Source organism: Pavona decussata, unplaced genomic scaffold, assembly GCF_977016875.1.
Source record: "Pavona decussata unplaced genomic scaffold, jaPavDecu1.1 SCAFFOLD_300, whole genome shotgun sequence".
NCBI lineage: Eukaryota > Metazoa > Cnidaria > Anthozoa > Scleractinia > Agariciidae > Pavona > Pavona decussata.
Genome location: NW_028145697.1, coordinates 4,434,319 through 4,451,714, shown reverse-complemented (window position 1 = coordinate 4,451,714; position 17,396 = coordinate 4,434,319). Strand labels below are relative to the sequence as shown.

The following is a 17,396-nucleotide window of genomic DNA, read 5'->3' as shown; positions in this document are numbered from 1 at the left end:
CCAAAGTTAACGACGTTAGTGAGAGCCATTTGCCGGCGTCTTGGAAACAGCCGGACCTGAGGTTAGTTTTCAAAGTTTTCTCTCCATGCTTCAGGTGTTTCGCCAGATAATTCAAGTATCAGATTGGGGACATCTTCTTTCCATATGTTTTTGATTTTTTGTCTGTTTTCATCCAAGTAACGACCTTCTCCAGCCGAAATTTGAAAGGACTGAAAAGTTGTGTATCTTTTTTGAACAGTCGTGTCAACAGTTAGAAACAGAGTCGAGATAACTTAATTAAAGAGCTGGGAAATTTACTTCGCTGAAAAAAAGAAGCGTTCTTACCCTGCTAGCTTTCAAAATAATTTATAATTCAATGAAAAGTTTTTTACCCGTTTCCTGTTGTTGTTGTTGTTGTTGTTGGTCGAAACTCGGTCTTGTTTTCTCGTCTAAATCGAACTTCTCGTAGTTCAAATACGGAAACTCTGGAAACTTGTGAGAATTGTATAAAAGTAGAAATTCTTGTTCGTTTCTAAAGGTGTTTCGATAAGCGTATGCAATACAAGCTCTAGTTTCTCTGAAGTATGGCATTTTGGTTTGAACATTGAACAACCCAGCTTGTGAAAAGAAAAAAAAATAAACTTCAGAAACGGCAGGAAAATTTGCCGCGCGCGTACCAACGTCGTCGTCTTTACTGCGAATCATAAATTCAAATTTCTACGGGGCGGCGACGCGGGACTTTGACGTGACCTAACGGCGCCGTCGCGCGAACGTCGTCGCTTCGTAAGTTCCCTAGCTATTTGCAAAATCGAGTGGTTGCTACGACAACCTCGAGATAGAAATGATATACAAGTCAGAATAATAAAAAAATTCAATGAACAACTGTGCAGAACAAAGTCAGATCTTGATTGGAATCAAGCGGTATGTTGACATCAAAGGCTCACTGCCGAATGACCTCTTAATTTCCTTTATATTAACATACCGCTTTTCTTGATCTTCTAGAAGAACGTGTTGGTTTTCTTTTAGCGTGTGATGACAGATGTCTAAAGGCTTGTTCAGAATTCAAATTCCACAGCACAATGTCGCCATCATAGCTGGCCGTGGCCAGTGTTGTTGGAGGGCAGAATGCTTCCGATAGCACGTCATCTTGATGCTCCTAAAAAGAAATAAATGTTAAGGACAAATCCTGTAACATCTAAACAATCACGACATGTAAATTCTCGAGGAAAACGAACAGATCTCAAAGGAAAACATACAACCAAAACATCCCAAGCAGTTCCAAGTCCTTTTTAGCCGGCGGGATTCAAAACTCTCGCATGAAATCGAGGCGAGTGGCCAGCCAGTCCAAGATGGCGCCCAAACCCTGAAACCGCACAGCATTAAGAATACGAATAGTACGCGTTCTCCTAACGTCGAACGCAAATATACATCACAATGCACTGTAGTTCTCTTTTAGTTATCTCTGTGTTGTGTAATGTATGGTAAAAAAGCTCATTACCAGTCTTCCTTTCCACTCGGACGGGTAGACGTAAAAGGAGTTGAGCTGAGTGTCCCGGAACACAGAGATGGTCCTAGAAACAAGTGCAAGAATTGGTTCAGCTTAAGCAAAGGCTAGCATTTAATATTAAAGTATGCACCGTGAAAATCAGTGTATTAGCAATGTCTGTCGATTGAAGTTAGGTTGTAAAACCAACTTCAAATGAAGTTAAGTCTCAGTCAGTCCAAGCATCACTCCTCCTTATTGACGGTTCTAGGAAGGCTATTAACCAGAAATTAAACACTGGATGACCACGCGGTACATTGCCCACAATGTTTGTTTTTTACAGTAGGTTAATTCTCACAAGAGTTTTCTTTTTTCACAAATGGGTCGGAACACTTTCCTAGCTATAAGCTTGGTTGTAGGCCCACCAGTACAGTGACAAATTCCATTCTAATAAACCCCCCTCCCGATCATATACTCTAACAACGAAAAGATAAAACTTAACTGGTTATGTTTCAATTGAGCATTGCTGAAGCAAGACAAGGATGCACAAAATGTCTCAAATAATAGAAATTCTATGTATTAAGAATGAAAAGTCGAGTCTTCAAACACCTGAATGCTTTGTACATCCTCTGAACTCGCAACGGAGTTTTTCAAGTAATGGGCCTATCACTGTCTGGGGTCTCCAGTTATTCCGCAAGTAAATAATACATATCTGGCCAATGTCATGGAGAGTCTAAGGTTGCTGTAATAGTTTCATACCTGTCCCATCCAACAACAATGATGATCCTCTTTAAACACAACACTTGACTGATCTCCGCTGGGTCACCGTTACCAGCCATTAAAATATGATGACAGTGGCCATTAAAATCCCAGATCTGAAACACAAAACAATCAAATACAACACTGCACAGCGACAATGACAATAACGCATCGACAAAATGCTACGTTCATTATTTGTATCGAAAGCAGCAGCGTACACGGACAATTTAATAAAACGTTTACACTTCTAACCAACAATTTGGGACCTAGTGATCACACGCGCATGCAGAAAATGAGTCCAATAAACACTGTTAGAAGTCTTTATCAAGGACGATTGAACTTGCTATTGAATCTTTCATTCGGTTTTTTGGGGGTGCACTCGACATTTTGCGACTAACAAGCTTTGAAAAATACAAATGTGATGTACAGGAAAGAAAATTAATCTTCCTCTGAAATAATATAGCGTAACATTATTACATGATATTGAGGTGATCATACTGATGTAAACCTGCCAGAGAACCACACACCTACCAAACACAGGCCATCATCTAAAGCAGGTTGACAGTAAAAGGCTACAAAGTATCAAAACGCTTATTTAATATCACCTTCGCACCGTTACTACAGTATATTGTTTGCCTCGAATTCAATACAAGCCCCTGTTTAATTATTTTCTACTATAGGTTGATGTAGCAGCAAGCAGTTGACTCTGTACCTTGACTGTACCGTCAGCACTTGCTGTGAAAAGTCTTGTTTCGGTGGCATCTTGAGCTAAGGTTGTTATTTCAGAGTTTCCATGTGCATTGGCAAACTAGAGAGAGCAACATGTTTCATTTACAGAGGGAATATGTTTTACTCAATGCATGTTTTGTTTACTGCATTGATATTTATGGATGATCAGAGTGCTTGACGTGGAAATCCTTCATTATTTACACTATTCAATCAAAAGAATAAGCAATAATTGGCACAAATCTTTCTAACAGAGCCACAGGTGCTTGTGCAGATGTCCAAACAGGTTTTAGGCAACCCACCTAAGTTCAATTTTGCATCTAATGAAGAACATTTATAGTATTGAAAGTTATTTTTGCCCTTTCTTAACTATACTGTGTATTAAAAAAGGCAGTGAAAATACTTTTAAACAAAATAAAAAGAGACTTGGATAGGTGTTAAATTAGCATGAAAGAATTGGGTTTTAGGGGTACTGATTCCAGGTACTGATGACAATATGGGGACTGGCGGACAAAAGAAAGTACATGTTCAGCTTTGGTTATATACCTGTTTGACTTTCTGTCCAGTCTCTATCATCCACATCGTAATGACAGAGCCAGTGCAAGCGCTGACCACCTACAGGATAATACCATAGTTATGTTTACTGGAAACCAAAAGGCAATTTGTGTATATCACAGCACACACACTTCCATCACTGTCAACAAAATTACTTGATTCTGACTGACCAATAACTGTGTACCACAACTCTCAAACAGAGAACCAGAAAATTTGACTTTTGAAACATTGTCGTTCACAACACCTTGTCTTCTAAAGATCACCAACAATCTGATTACCAAAGATTGTCAATGGCCATCTGGGCCGGGTTGTTCGAAGGCCGATTAACGCTAATCTCATCTCGCTCATTAAAAATGACTTTTAAGGCTCATTTCAAGCTAATGGTAAAGAAAAGTCTAAGGCAAAACTTAGGGACAAAAATCTTTTGGACGAATCGTTACGGATTAGTAAATATACTCGAATCAAAGTTCACGTTAACACAGGATTAGCTTAATCGGGCTTTGAACAACTGGGTCCTGAAGACTATGGTAATCCAAAGAAAACTATTCTTCTTAACAGATGATAGAGTTTAGCTTTCACGTGGTATGTCACGTGGTGCGTCAATGAGATAAAAGGCAAACTGAAAATAGCAAAGTTCATGAAATACTGTGAGCAGTGCTCTCTTGTTTCACTCATTCTGTGCTCGTGTTGTCGCCAACAGACCATCATTAATTCACTTGGAACATGCTGGACGAACATATTCAACTGGTGATAATGCATCATGTTGTATTTCACTTGCAAGGCTCCATAGGTCATAACCTAGGTACTAGGGGGCCTGTTTTACATGATCACTAAGTATTACTGGATGTTAGCTGCATTATCACAACCTGCTACACTGCTGTTTGCGTATCTCAGTTTTTCTCAAACATAGTTTGTCTGCAAGGATACACGACATGATTCAAGATGATCACATTTCTTGGTTTTGTACATCTTTATTTTCAATCAAGAGCGAGTTACAATGGCCAGACAATTACCGCAAAAACACAAAAGTCTATTCATGTTTGGAAAGGACAGGGTACTCTAAACTCATAAATTAAACACATATGGATGGCAGGTGTACCTGATTAAACTTGCTGTTGTAAATAGATGCTGTCACAGGGTGTTCGTGGCTCATGATTCTGTCCTTCACCTCAGGCTTCATCACCATCAGGGTGAGCTACAAACCACAACAATCATTTGCTTAAAATAAATTCACTCGCGTCTTAAACGATAAGGAACCAAGTACTAGTAATAATCAAAGATTAGGGAGTGCGTTCAATGATCTATATTCCGGGCTCTCTCTCCTTTGCCAAGTTGGTGATGATGTCATCCGCCTCTGAAAAATCTGCTGGGGATGCCAGATACGCGTCCCAAGATCCATTCATTCGGTTGATTTTCCCATACAATCTCGACTCCAAAGGCAATTAGGAATGCGTTCTTTCTGCGTCGAACGTAATAATGATAAATGACACTGTCATCATACAACCTTATTCATTCAATAGAAGATAAAGGAACGAGTTTTGAGGGAGTGATCAAAAAGCATTCTTCAATAAAGATTGTAATTCGATACAAAACTGCAAAGGCAGTATGGCCAAGTGTACATTAACACTTTTGTGTGATTTTTTAGCTGTTTCAGACTTAAGTATGAGTTTCTTGTCGGGGCGAGGGTGGTATCTATTTACTGTATAAACAGATAGCTTTCTACAAGATTTCTACAGGTATTAGCAATCAAACTAGAAGGAAGACTTCAAGTCACAACCGTGTGTTTCACTAAAGTCACCTCAGAACTATGGTCACCCCAGCTGAGAGGTAAGCTGATCCAGCATCCTGGCTAGACTTGGGGTGAATCAAAACATAATACTTGAAACGAGTGAAAACTTTTGAATTCCAGATTACTATATTATTGTGTTTTGCCACAGATGAATCTTCTCAAACTAACATGTTATACTGACGAGGTTTTAAATACAATAGCTGTTACTGATATCAGATTTCTTTGTTGTAATTTACAAAAGTATCTCATTACCTGCTGGTTAAAAGCCGTGAACAATTTACTGTGTTCTTCATCGTAGTACATCGTGATTGACACTGATAATTAAAACAAAATAATTGACGTATTCGTGCAGTGCTGCTTGGCACATCTTTATTTTGTCTCTGCTGATCAAAGGCTATTTTCTCCTTATTTGAAACCGTCTTGTTACCTTGTTAATGGCAGTCAAATTGTATGATGCATAAACAAGACACATAAAACATGAGAATTTTAATTTTCATCTTCTAATAAAGAACTGAAAAAGTCCCCTTACATGAATCAAACCCATGATCTTCGATACAAAAGTTGGATGCTTTAAGCATGCACTGAGCTACTGGGACATTCATGGCAAGCTTGGCCATTTAGTTTACCGTAAACGAAAGATGCCTGTCATACGAACCTAGGCTAGGTTCGTATAACAGGCATCTTTCGTACTCCTAGGATTTGCATTGTTGAAAAAGTCCTGTGTCGTGATTAATAAAGAAGGATGGTAAACTGCAATCAGAATGTTGTCATCTTGTCGTGAGCGTGAGATAAAGAAAACTTATTCTCGGGTAAGGTTTGTATTCTTTGTGTATTAATAAGAAAGGTGTAGTCTCTTTTTTCAGACTGCGAGGTTTTTTATCCATCGTTTGCAAGCAATCAATAGACAGAATTGTAATGGTTATGTTGCCAATCCGATGCTCAGTTTGTTTCTAGTCATTAAGAGGTCCGTTTAAACGGTTCCAACATTCGTTTCAACATGCGTTCAACACTTTGTTGAACCAAATGTTGGGGGCGTTTGAACAGGTCTTTCAACATTGTTGAAAGTGCAAAAAAATGTTTAAAGCTTGTTGAAAGCGTGTTGAATCAAATTTAAATTGGTTTAAACTTTCATTCCACATTGCTTCAACATTTCCATTGTTCTTGAAAACGTTGAATGGCGTTGAAACCTTTTGTACACTCCGTTCATCCACCATTTTCCCAACATCCGTTCAACTTTTGTTGAATGAATGTTGGGTAAAGGTTGAAACCGTTTAAACGAGCCTTATGATGTACAAGCTTTCGTCCTACCTTCAGCAGGCCCCTTGGGAAACATCCCAGACAGACGCTGAAGACAAACTTGAAGGTGAGTGTCCCAAATGCGAAGAACCTGATAAACAGTAAGCACAAACACACAATGACTTCCTTCTTTTGTACCCAAACTACACACACACAAATTTACTTTGTGTAACATAGCTAATTAACATACAAAACTTGTCACTCCATGTTCATAGGCTGCATTCTTGTACGACATGGCATAAGAGCACGACAGGCGCAAAAATCACATTCCTCCTTACGTGTGAGCAGTACACATCATTGTAAATGGCTACTGCCTACATTTTTAGTTTCAGTAAATTCGTTAGGTAGATATATTTTGTCAGTCGGTGACACAGGCACACTCGGAAACCTAACAGGAGTCAAACATTTGGCCTTCCAGTTACTAATTCGGGTGCTCTACAGGAGACTTGTAGGAGCTGGGCAATTGAGCTGCGATCCTGGACTCACGTGTTGGAAAAAATCCCTCCTTCCCCCATTTCAATGTTGTTGTAGGAATTGTCGTTCCATGGATTGAAATCCCCCCCCCCCCCCCCCCTCCAACCTCCGACCACCTTGTCGAAATTGTCGTCCCATGGGACTGGATCGAAGTGACAACTCCAACATTGAATTGGGGAGCAGGGGAATTAACAAGCCAAGACGTCCACCGTTGTAGGTTCATTATAGGTTGAATTGTCCAAAAAAATTGGCCGATTTTCACGGCATGGCGTTGACGGTGCTTTCTGTTAGGAAACTTTTCAGTGTCAGTTAGGGAGCTTGCAAACAGTTTACAAGTTTAAGGTTCTATGGCACTGTTAATTACTTGTAGTAGACGCAGCTGTATTAAAAATTCACATCTTACTTTGTCTTTTGACAAGCTGATTAGTTGGCCTCTGGACTCAATGAACCGCACTGAAATAACGCTCTGCATATGCCCTCTGAGAACCTTCAACGAAAACAGCATCATGATACTAAAGAAACCTTCAACAAATTTAAAATACTCCACAATTCGTTATCAAGATTTCCTCTAAATTGCAAGAATATGCGTGGACCGACAGCGGAGAGAGAAAGCAGATACAAAAATACCATTGACGACACAGATCTAGAAAATAGAAATAGTTTGTTGTCTCGAATCACACTGAGAACACCTTACCCCAACAGGTTTGGAGATCACATAAGGATTCCACAAACACACATGATGATTAACTCCTGCAGTGGCTAAAAATAAGGAAACCAACACTTACACAAATGTTTATCGTTGTTAAATTGAATACCACATAACCCTTTTAATATATTTGGAATGAAAATCGTTTTCCATGTTCCGTTGTTTTTCAAACAACTGGCCCAGATGATAACAGTGTTACGAAACTTTTTGTGATAATCGAGAAAAAAGGATCAACTGCTGTAAGTGCAACCTGACGTGACCTGGCGAATTGCAGAATCTCTCTTATGTGTATTTAGCTGCATTTCCCACGCGAATGGTACATCAAGTGAAATGAGAATTGAGAGCTGCAAGCTGATGATCACAGGTTACTGCAAATACAACATGTACAAAACTAGGAAAGCCTTGTCTATGATTGCACTGACACTACACACTGTGGCTCACCAATCAGATTGATCCTCTCACTGTAGTCAAATGCGTTCACACCTTGAGGAATCTTAAACTCAGTTCTGTGTAGATGTGAAGAAATAATATGTACATTTTCAATGTAAATATATGAAACATATAATTTGAACTGCGGATGAAAGATCAAATAGAAGAAAGATCCTCGCAGTTAGTCCGCAACAAGCCTGAAAAAAATTCAGGCTTGAACGGGATTCGAACCCGTGACCTCTGCGATGCCGGAGCTCTCAGGCTTTCTTTTCGCAACTGCTTAAGTTTCGTACTAACTGCGAGGATCTTTCTTCTATTTGATGTACATTTTATTAGATGTTTATGGAAGAGGCAGATGTTGCCCCAATTTTGTTTCAAGGAACAAGAAATTTTATAGTAAAATGAAAACTACCTTTAACTGCAGAAAACCTGATGAATTTTGGAACGTTACTTTATTTATTCATGTGTTTACTTTGCATATTTACATGTAGTAAAGAAGAAGAAGTTAAGAAGGTACCGATTAAACCTATAGGACTCAAGTTTCCTACAAAGCTTGTTACTTACGTCCGCATGTTCATTTTGGATTTTTCTATCCAGCCAAGTACTAAGGAGTTTTTGTAGTTTGTGGCACAGGAGATAAAGCAGTCTAAATGAGCTGAGTACATCACTATGGAAAGAAAAATTCACATATAAATTTTCTTTCGCACGAACATTTTTAATGTATGCACGTCAACACAGGGGGTCTTTGGCAAGTAGATCAGTACATATCATTGCTACCTTAAGAGCTTTAGTGGCCTCGCTACTAAACGAGGAACATAGCTGTCATCAACTAAACTGGACCTTTGGGATACACCAAGTGAAAGCAACCAAGTTTTAGGGGCCTGTTGAATGAAAAAGCAGGAGTGAAAATCAACCATATTAGTGAGCTTGATGCTGCTTCGCCATTGGTTAAAAAAACTCGGCTGCGCCTTGTTTTTCCAACCTACTTCTCGGTGTTTGGAAATCGGAGGAGACACTCTTCCTCGTGTTTGATCTATTACTTCAAATGTGGTTTTCTGTTTCCAAGACATTTTTCGGGCCATCAAAAGGTATATTTGTATACGCTAACACAATCTGCTCTGGTCTGATTCTTCACCTGAGTCACTCCGCCCCAGAACATTTTAGCGAACAGAACCCCATTTCCCGAAATTACGAGCTGCTGTTGGCTTTCAGAAAATACTAGCTGACCTTGCTTCGTTCTTTTACCGACATTTTTCGCCCCATCGAAAACTAAAGGAATTAATTTTCCATGTTACTAAACGTTTAGGCGACAATAATCTCCGCAAAAAAACACTACTTTTTCTGTAGAATTGTAATCCGACTTCTGGGGCGATTTAGGCCTTTCGTACAGATTACTCACCGAAACGGACCATTGGGTATCCCCGGTGTAAGGGCCAGATAGAGAAAGGACAATGATATATAGGTAGTTATAACGGTATCCGGTCTCATTTCGCTACAAAGTCGTTTCGCTGTACAGGTGCTTTTAAGCGCCTGTAAAACTACCTGTAGTTAAAACTACAACGTTAACCATACAAATATGTTTGTGTGCAGAGTAAATTGTGGTAAAATAGAGTAAAATACATAGAGTATAATTAAATGAATCTAGCACATGGACTAAAGTGCAGTGTAGTGAAAAACGACTTTGCGGTGAAACGATCGATAACCCACTCACTGATACATCATCTTTCTACGCAGGACCTTGAATTTGCTAATTTACTTAATGACCAAATTCAGTGGGTTGTTGCAGAAGAAATATTTCAAAATTTATATATGCATTTGAAAGGTACAATCTGTTTTATGACATTCTTGTGATTTTCTTCATGTAAGGGTTGACAAGGGTCCATAATATAGAAGAGGAAAGTAAAGAAAGAACCCATTGTAGTTTTAATATTTGATTGCACTAAGGTTATTGATCATAGCAAATTTACCTTGTCTAGCCCATTCCGTGTGTCCTTGATGCTTCACAAATCTAGCATTCTTGTAAAAACCCTTATTGACATCCTGGATATTCACGTTTAAACATACATCTGTAGAAACAAGCAAATCACATACATGTAATCCACAAAAACCTTTCGTGTGAAATTTTTGTTTTGTACTGACTTTGCACACACCCTGCATATGGAATTGTGAACACTGATTATATACAGAACTGACCATTACAAGTCTGAAACCAACAAGCTTACCAAAAGTTTAATATTCACATACCATTGCTCCAGTCAATAATTATCATGCAATGAGAAAATTTGGTTGAGGAAAGAGAACGACAGGGATTGATTTCGGGTGGACCCTATGGGTGTTTAATGAGGGAATTTTTATGTTTGCAGTGAAAGATGACTTGATGTACAAGTCATGAACTACAATCTTTTTTTTATACAAGAACGTCTAATTTGGGGGCTGAGGCTGAACATTCTTATTACTTTTGGCAATTTGAGCCTGAAAAGCTCTTAAGATGTTCTGTAGTTATCTGTTATAGTATTTCAATAAATCTATGCGAACGTGACCAAGACACCTATTATTTGGGTTAATTGGACAATATAGACCGAATTTTTACATGCATTATTTTATCCGTGTTTTATACTGTTCATTTTAAAAACATTTGGTCGTAATAAAAATGTTCTGAACTGACTCTCAGCCTGGGTAATGTTCTTAGTATGTTCTTACTTTTAGTTAATGTCAGCCTCAACGTTCTTACAAAAAAAGGTTCTTCTAAAAAAAAAGAGTGTACTTGATTTTCAAGTGAGATTATTATTGTGGATTAAGCATTGCTATCACCTTGTTTGCTTCCTGCAGGCTGTGATGGTCTGTCAAACAAAGCCATTGTTGCCGCTGAAAACAGCAAGGCATTCACATGGCCATGAACATCTCCAAACACAAGGATTGCTTCATTCACTTTGTTTGGATTGCTCCTGTAAAGAAGAAAAAAACGACGTGATAAAAGTTTTTTGGACTCATTCTTACTTATCAAGTGCAAAGAATTAAAGTCAAACTGTTTAATGTTCCATTACATGTGCATGTTTGCATGTGTAAATATATAACATGTACTGGTACACAAATGTTTGAATGACCAGATAGTCAACCATACAGCTGTAACGACTACTAACTAAAGATTATCCCCTCACAAGGTTGTCTACAATATCAAAGAATATCAGTTGTAAAAGAAATGTGTGGACTTACCAATAATCCATACACAGAGGGGTGTATTCAAGGCCTTGTATTCTGAACTGACAGTTGAATTCTGACTTGGAACTCAAGTCATATATAGCTAAAGGCAATAAAAACAGTAGTTAAGTTAAATGCTTTACACCGTATATTACAAAAACATGATAATAATTCTATGCTGGGATTATTTAAAGATAGCTGACAGGCCAACTTGAAGGTGTAAAATTCTCCTTAAAAATTTAGAGCAGAATCTCATGGAGAAGCACAGGAATTGACAGTAAAAGGTCCGACAAAGTCACTACTCTATTCTCATTCAGTAAAACTTGTAGCTCACACAGGCATGTAAACATGCATACATGTAGTCAAGTAAGGTACCACAGTGTTTGTTGATAGTAGTAATTCCAAAGGCATCTTGCACAAAATACACTGAACTGTTTTTTACGCGGGATGACGGAGTCAGTCAGCGTCTTAAATTCGGTAGCGCATTCCTTTCGTGTTCTTGGGAGTCAAAAATTGCCTTGTGTTTTTTAACTTTCCCGTATCCCGTGCCCGTTTCGAAAAAATTGTGTGATTTTTATTGGCTGCAATTTCGAATCACGTGCAAGTCAGGCTGGATTGCACCATGGATATCCATGATCGCACAAGCAGCAAAAGAGATACTGCGTCAGCAAATATAAAGCCAAGAGTAAGCTTTATACCACGTAGAGGGACAAAGTGCATAGAAGCACGCCACGTCATGATGTGCAGGTCGCTAGTAGATTTTGGGATCGGGCTAGTGGATTCTGACCATCACTTGCCCGATGGGCAAGTGAAGTTGTTTTGGGAATTAAAATTACAAAATTACTGTAAGGCCTTCTTTTTTTTAACTTCCAAGTAGATTTGTGTGAACCGAACGCTGTTTTTCAAGCTGATCTCACTAAGGGAAATCTGTTGAACAAAGTATCGCATTACATTTTATGCCCGACATAAATGCGTAAAATTTTTTCTTTGGAGTTCAGTCCATGCAATCTTCAAGTAAAAATAATTTGAAATATGACTAACTCTTGCTAAATAAGAATTATTTCAATGAAAGCTAGTTGTCTGTATTATGCTTCATTATTCAATGAACGTACCAAAAATGTTTTGATCCTGAACTGACCTCTTAAATATGTAAGAGGTCATTATATAAGAGGTCACTGAAAACTTGATGGCAATTAAATTACAGTCACTGTCAGTGGTAGAATTCCAGAACATTGTGTAAGGCTGGGTCTGCACACAGGGAGTGAACTTAGTGACTTTAAGCAAGAATTGAAAAAAAAAAAAAAAAACCATTTGCCCTTCAGACCATGTTTCTTCTGACATGTAGGATACAAGAGCCTAATGGGTCCCTCCCTCAGATTTGCCACTGAATCACATAACATTTAAATTGACGTCCATCTAATCACATGTTTGAACACATGTCAGCTTGCTGTACATAAAAACAAGTACAGTCTGCAGCAACACTTCTTCAAACAAGTGCAGATGGTGTCATTATGTACAACTGCAGTGCTTTGTATCGTACCTATTTCTTTACTGGTTAGAGCAAGGGCCAGTTTGTAGATATTCTGCATTGGTACAAAGTCAGTCACCCACAAATCTCTTTGTTTGACCTCGTCTTGATCTGTATGAACCTAGTTCACAGTCACACAACATGATTGAAATGACAAAATTAAGTTGTTATAAAATTATTTGCAGATACCACATGCAAGGTAAATTTATGTTATCAGTAGGAAGTGGAAGCATGGTGGTGTATAAGTTAGCACATCGGGTAATTTGACTGGGTCAGTAAGTCAATGCTACGTGTATATGACGTTAAGAAAGTTTATTTGTTCCTTTTCTTGTGTTTTCAGCCAATCAGAAACCAGATCATAAGGACAACAACCAGGGCACTATCAAATGAATGCATTTCTAACACTGAAGATAGAGATGATCCTGGAAAACGAAGTTGGTAACAACCTGCCTAATCAAATCAATATTATGCTATTCCTTAGCTGATCATGAATGATATCACCTCAGTCAATTCCATACCTGTACTGTTCTTAGCAACTTCATGTTTAATGACCAAACAGAGATTACTCCTTCCTGAAAAATGTGAAAGAGAGAGAGAAACAATTTTTTTAATTACAACCGTTAAGTCTTATAAATACAACAAAATTAATTAAAATACAAAAATATAAACATAAGGTATTAATGTACCTGAGTTGCAACAACAGCAAGCAAACTTATATAATATGTGTGCTTCAACATAGAACTTGGTAAAAGTATAACCTAGAGCCTCTGAATGATTAAATGAGGACCCTTTTATAGGACAGGGCTCTAAATAAACTCATAATGGTCATAATGAAGAAAGAAAGAAAACTCCATGTTGGCACCTATGCTAATCTTCTGGACAGGCATCAAATTACAGATTATTAAATTCAACTGAAATAAGCAGATCTGTCACAGCTAAAGAAAAACCCCATCAATCAATAAGTTCACACCACTTATAATCTTCAATAACATTAAATGTTAACCTTGGAAATAACATACCATAAAGATTCAATTAGGCGCAATAATTATTGATTTGGCACATTATTGATTGTGGGACTTTTGGGGTTGGAAATTTTCTGGGCTCACATGTTCAAAGCCTGATTAATCTGATCCTGGGTTAACATGAACTTTGATTCAAGTTTAATTATCAGTCAGTTTCAGTTTCAGTTTATTGATTAATGCCTCACATTATACACATAAATACCATATTAAGAAAGCATTAACAAGGCAAGGTAGCCCAAGGAAGCCAATAAGGCTTTATGTAACAGACTACCTTGGATAATTCTAATGTTAAAAATTACTCAATAAGTCTGTCATCAGCAGGAATATTTCTAACATACAGAAATAATCATCAGATAATTTACAATAAAAAAGTGAAACTCAAGTACACTAAAAGAAGTAAACTTTTCCTATATTAAGAGAGAAAACCTAAGTTTAGAAGTAAACACAGCAGTTGATAAAGACTGTACCTAGGCTTTGACTTAGACTTTTCTTCGCCTTTGGCTTAAAATTAGCCTTTAAAAACATGTAACAGGTGAGATTCAATAAAAACCTCAATAATTATAAATTTTTAGTCTGGGATTTGCATTAATTGGCTTTTGAACAACTGGACACTCAGGTACCCTTTTTTTCAACAGGACAAATTTGGCGACTGAGACTTCTTTTAGGGTTTCAGATGGACTTGCTAGTTGATATGAGGATATGATGGTACTTATTTCTGAGAGACAAATACACCACTTTTATCAGTTATGTCAATCCCCCACTTACCCTGTAAAACCAAATTACTGACTAATCCTTCAGTGAATACTGCAGCTCACCTTACTGACAGCAATGTACCTTGATGGATTCAGCAATGGGCATATTCTGATGATGGCCTCTTTGTGAGGGCTAAAAAAAAGCCATTCTTAATATTTAACAGGTGATTGGCATCATTTCGTTTCACTAGTATGATCTACAATCAATCAGGTAGTGTAAGCTAGGAAAAATGGTGTTCACTGTCCACTGATTGCACTGTTATGCAACTGCAACCTTTCAAAGCAAAACTCCTCAAAGTTACTTGCAAAAGTTTTCCATCAATGACAGTGGAGTTCCTGTGCAGGCCACAGGCCACCACAAACAGAGTATGTCCCTAGTTGTGAAATAAGGCAAGTAAAGTTTCGTGGGGGGGTGCAAAGGATTTTTTAGGGTTTGAAATTCACAATTTCAAGAATTTTTTTTGGTAAGAAAATTTTTACTAGAATTTTTTTGGTACTGTAGTTTGATTTGACCGTAGATTTTTAGGGGTATTAAAAAAAAAATGGGAAGGTTCATGGTAAAAAATTATTACATTACTTGCAAAAAATTTCGGACAATTTTAATTTCAGACAAAAATAGTGTCCGAAAATAAACCAGTCCGAAATTTTTAAGCATCCGAAATTTTAAGTGTCCGAAATTTTTACAGTATAGTATAAAACTTTAAAAGTACTTTCTGGGCGACGGCATCACATATTCAAAGCCAATGTACATGATATAACTAGAATTCGGATTAGGCGGCTTTGCTCAGTCGTTCTTTTTATCACTGGAAAGGAAAATATTTAAGACACTGCTTGAGGCATAAGCTTGATTGAGTTTGTGTTATTTTCTTGTTGGTGTATCTGGCTGTAAAATCTTGAAGGTACAGTAAAACTATCATTTTCACAGATTTTATTTCAGTCTAATTCATGATTTTTAGTCGTAAATTTCCCTTAGGCATGTTTCAGCGCAGTGTCCGAAATTTTTGTCCGAAAATTGTCCGAAATGAGGGAAAAAGTGTCCGAAAATTAAACGCCCGAAATTTTAACGTCCGAAAGTTTTTGCAAGTAATGTATGTAGCCATCGTTTTCACATTTCACTGGCTGGCTCACATTACATTGCTTCCATTCTTGAAACCAATCAGAACTTCAACATTAACCATCAACACAGTTAAGTCCAGGACAATTAGTCCTTAAATGATCTCTGCCACTAATATTTAAACAACACATTTTCTATTCCTTTGCTTCAACAACCTCTTCTTGAATTCTCTCTTACTAGCTGTAGTGGTTGCTTGATCTCTCTTGTCTTCGTTGCTTGAAACGTGACATCTACAGGCACATAAATTCCTCCTCCAGCAGGTCAGAGGGATTTTTTTTGTGTGTAAATTTATGACCCTGTTCGCATCTCCCATCACTTTTAACCTGAAATACCCTACCCCTCCCCACTGGGTTACTAGTCTCCCAAACAGGAAGGAAGTTGCAGCAGTCACACTGTTGTTGCCAAGATGCATACTAGTCATAGTTCGTCCGACTTGAGAATTGTTGCCTCCACTTACCCTGCAAGAACAGATGCCTTTACCGGCTTTTGTTTCATACGTGTACGAAACGAAAAGAGCCTCTGCAAACCTGAGCTAACCGACATGTTCTGTGATGTCAAACCTGATATTTTTGTTGCTAACCAATTAAAATTAGTTATAGAATAAGATGGTTTAGTTCATGTGCAAATGCATGGTAATTGAAAATTTAAGCATCTGGACAGTTACACAAAGAAAAAAATATGCCAAACAAAATGTTCACACTTGTAGATTAACATATGGAAGACAAATTCACAACAAAAATTATAGTCGTGACTTAATTTTTTAAAACAAATCTTAAAATAAAACAAATATTAATAAAAATAATTGCACCTGTGGACTACATGTAAAAGACTGCAGAGTCTATGGGTCAGATAATTAAAAGACAGTTTAGATGGTGTTTAACAGAACCACGATCTAAGCTATTTTCAATTTTGCCAACAGTCATATCTAAACATAATTTGTCTGCCACTTACGGTTGCAAGAAGGCTTGAATCCCAGACTAGAAAACTATTTAGCTCCTTAAAATAAACCACTATAAACAGATTTGGAGGCCCACTGATTGTCTTAAGCCGTGGCCTAAGTTCGAGTCTGTTTGAATAACTGGCCCTATAAGTCCCAAATATAAGAAATTATGACAGCTATGACTAACCATGATGGAAAAACTTTGCAAGCTTATAAGCGGCAGTTTACAGTTTAATGTTTTCCTAAGTTAGATGCTTTATTTATGTAACTTCTGTTACCACCAGACATGGCAATAACTGATCAATCAAACTCATTTTTGAAAGTGAATATTGAAAGCAAATATGGGGTATATCATGTGGATCATATCTCTTTCACAGACACAGTGACCTATCTTAACATTTCTTGAAATAATACATAGTATACCTGCCAACTCTCACGCATTATGCGTGGGTCTCACCCCTGCAGACTTAAGACATCGATCTCACACATCAATTTCTCATGCCTGACTCACAAATCTGGATGAGTTCTTCTAAAAAACTTCATCTTATTTCAGATTTGTTATGTACTATTTCTTTGCAAAAGCTTTCAAATGTCTACAATCCATTTGAATCGTAAGTGTTCAAAGGTCATCGCAATATTGTCGGAA

The 17,396-nt window shown here is 37.7% G+C and overlaps 1 protein-coding gene across 2 annotated transcripts in view; it reads right to left on the bottom strand.

The window, feature by feature from the left end:
• The window catches only part of LOC146454734 (cilia- and flagella-associated protein 337-like), a 40,823-nt gene that overhangs the window by 8,792 nt on the left and 14,635 nt on the right, over window positions 1-17,396 (bottom strand). For both annotated transcript variants that reach the window (XM_085095014.1, XM_085095015.1), the window contains 18 exons: window positions 14,760-14,829; window positions 13,441-13,494; window positions 12,935-13,043; window positions 11,410-11,497; window positions 11,008-11,141; window positions 10,164-10,262; window positions 8,761-8,863; window positions 8,209-8,273; window positions 7,756-7,820; window positions 7,465-7,548; window positions 6,600-6,678; window positions 5,544-5,605; window positions 4,602-4,697; window positions 3,494-3,562; window positions 2,934-3,029; window positions 2,222-2,337; window positions 1,478-1,550; window positions 962-1,135 (listed from right to left, as the gene is read on the bottom strand). In XM_085095014.1, the coding sequence (XP_084951140.1) occupies window positions 962-1,135; window positions 1,478-1,550; window positions 2,222-2,337; window positions 2,934-3,029; window positions 3,494-3,562; window positions 4,602-4,697; window positions 5,544-5,605; window positions 6,600-6,678; window positions 7,465-7,548; window positions 7,756-7,820; window positions 8,209-8,273; window positions 8,761-8,863; window positions 10,164-10,262; window positions 11,008-11,141; window positions 11,410-11,497; window positions 12,935-13,043; window positions 13,441-13,494; window positions 14,760-14,829 (1,636 nt within the window). The remainder of the gene's footprint in view (window positions 1-961; window positions 1,136-1,477; window positions 1,551-2,221; window positions 2,338-2,933; window positions 3,030-3,493; window positions 3,563-4,601; window positions 4,698-5,543; window positions 5,606-6,599; window positions 6,679-7,464; window positions 7,549-7,755; window positions 7,821-8,208; window positions 8,274-8,760; window positions 8,864-10,163; window positions 10,263-11,007; window positions 11,142-11,409; window positions 11,498-12,934; window positions 13,044-13,440; window positions 13,495-14,759; window positions 14,830-17,396) is intronic.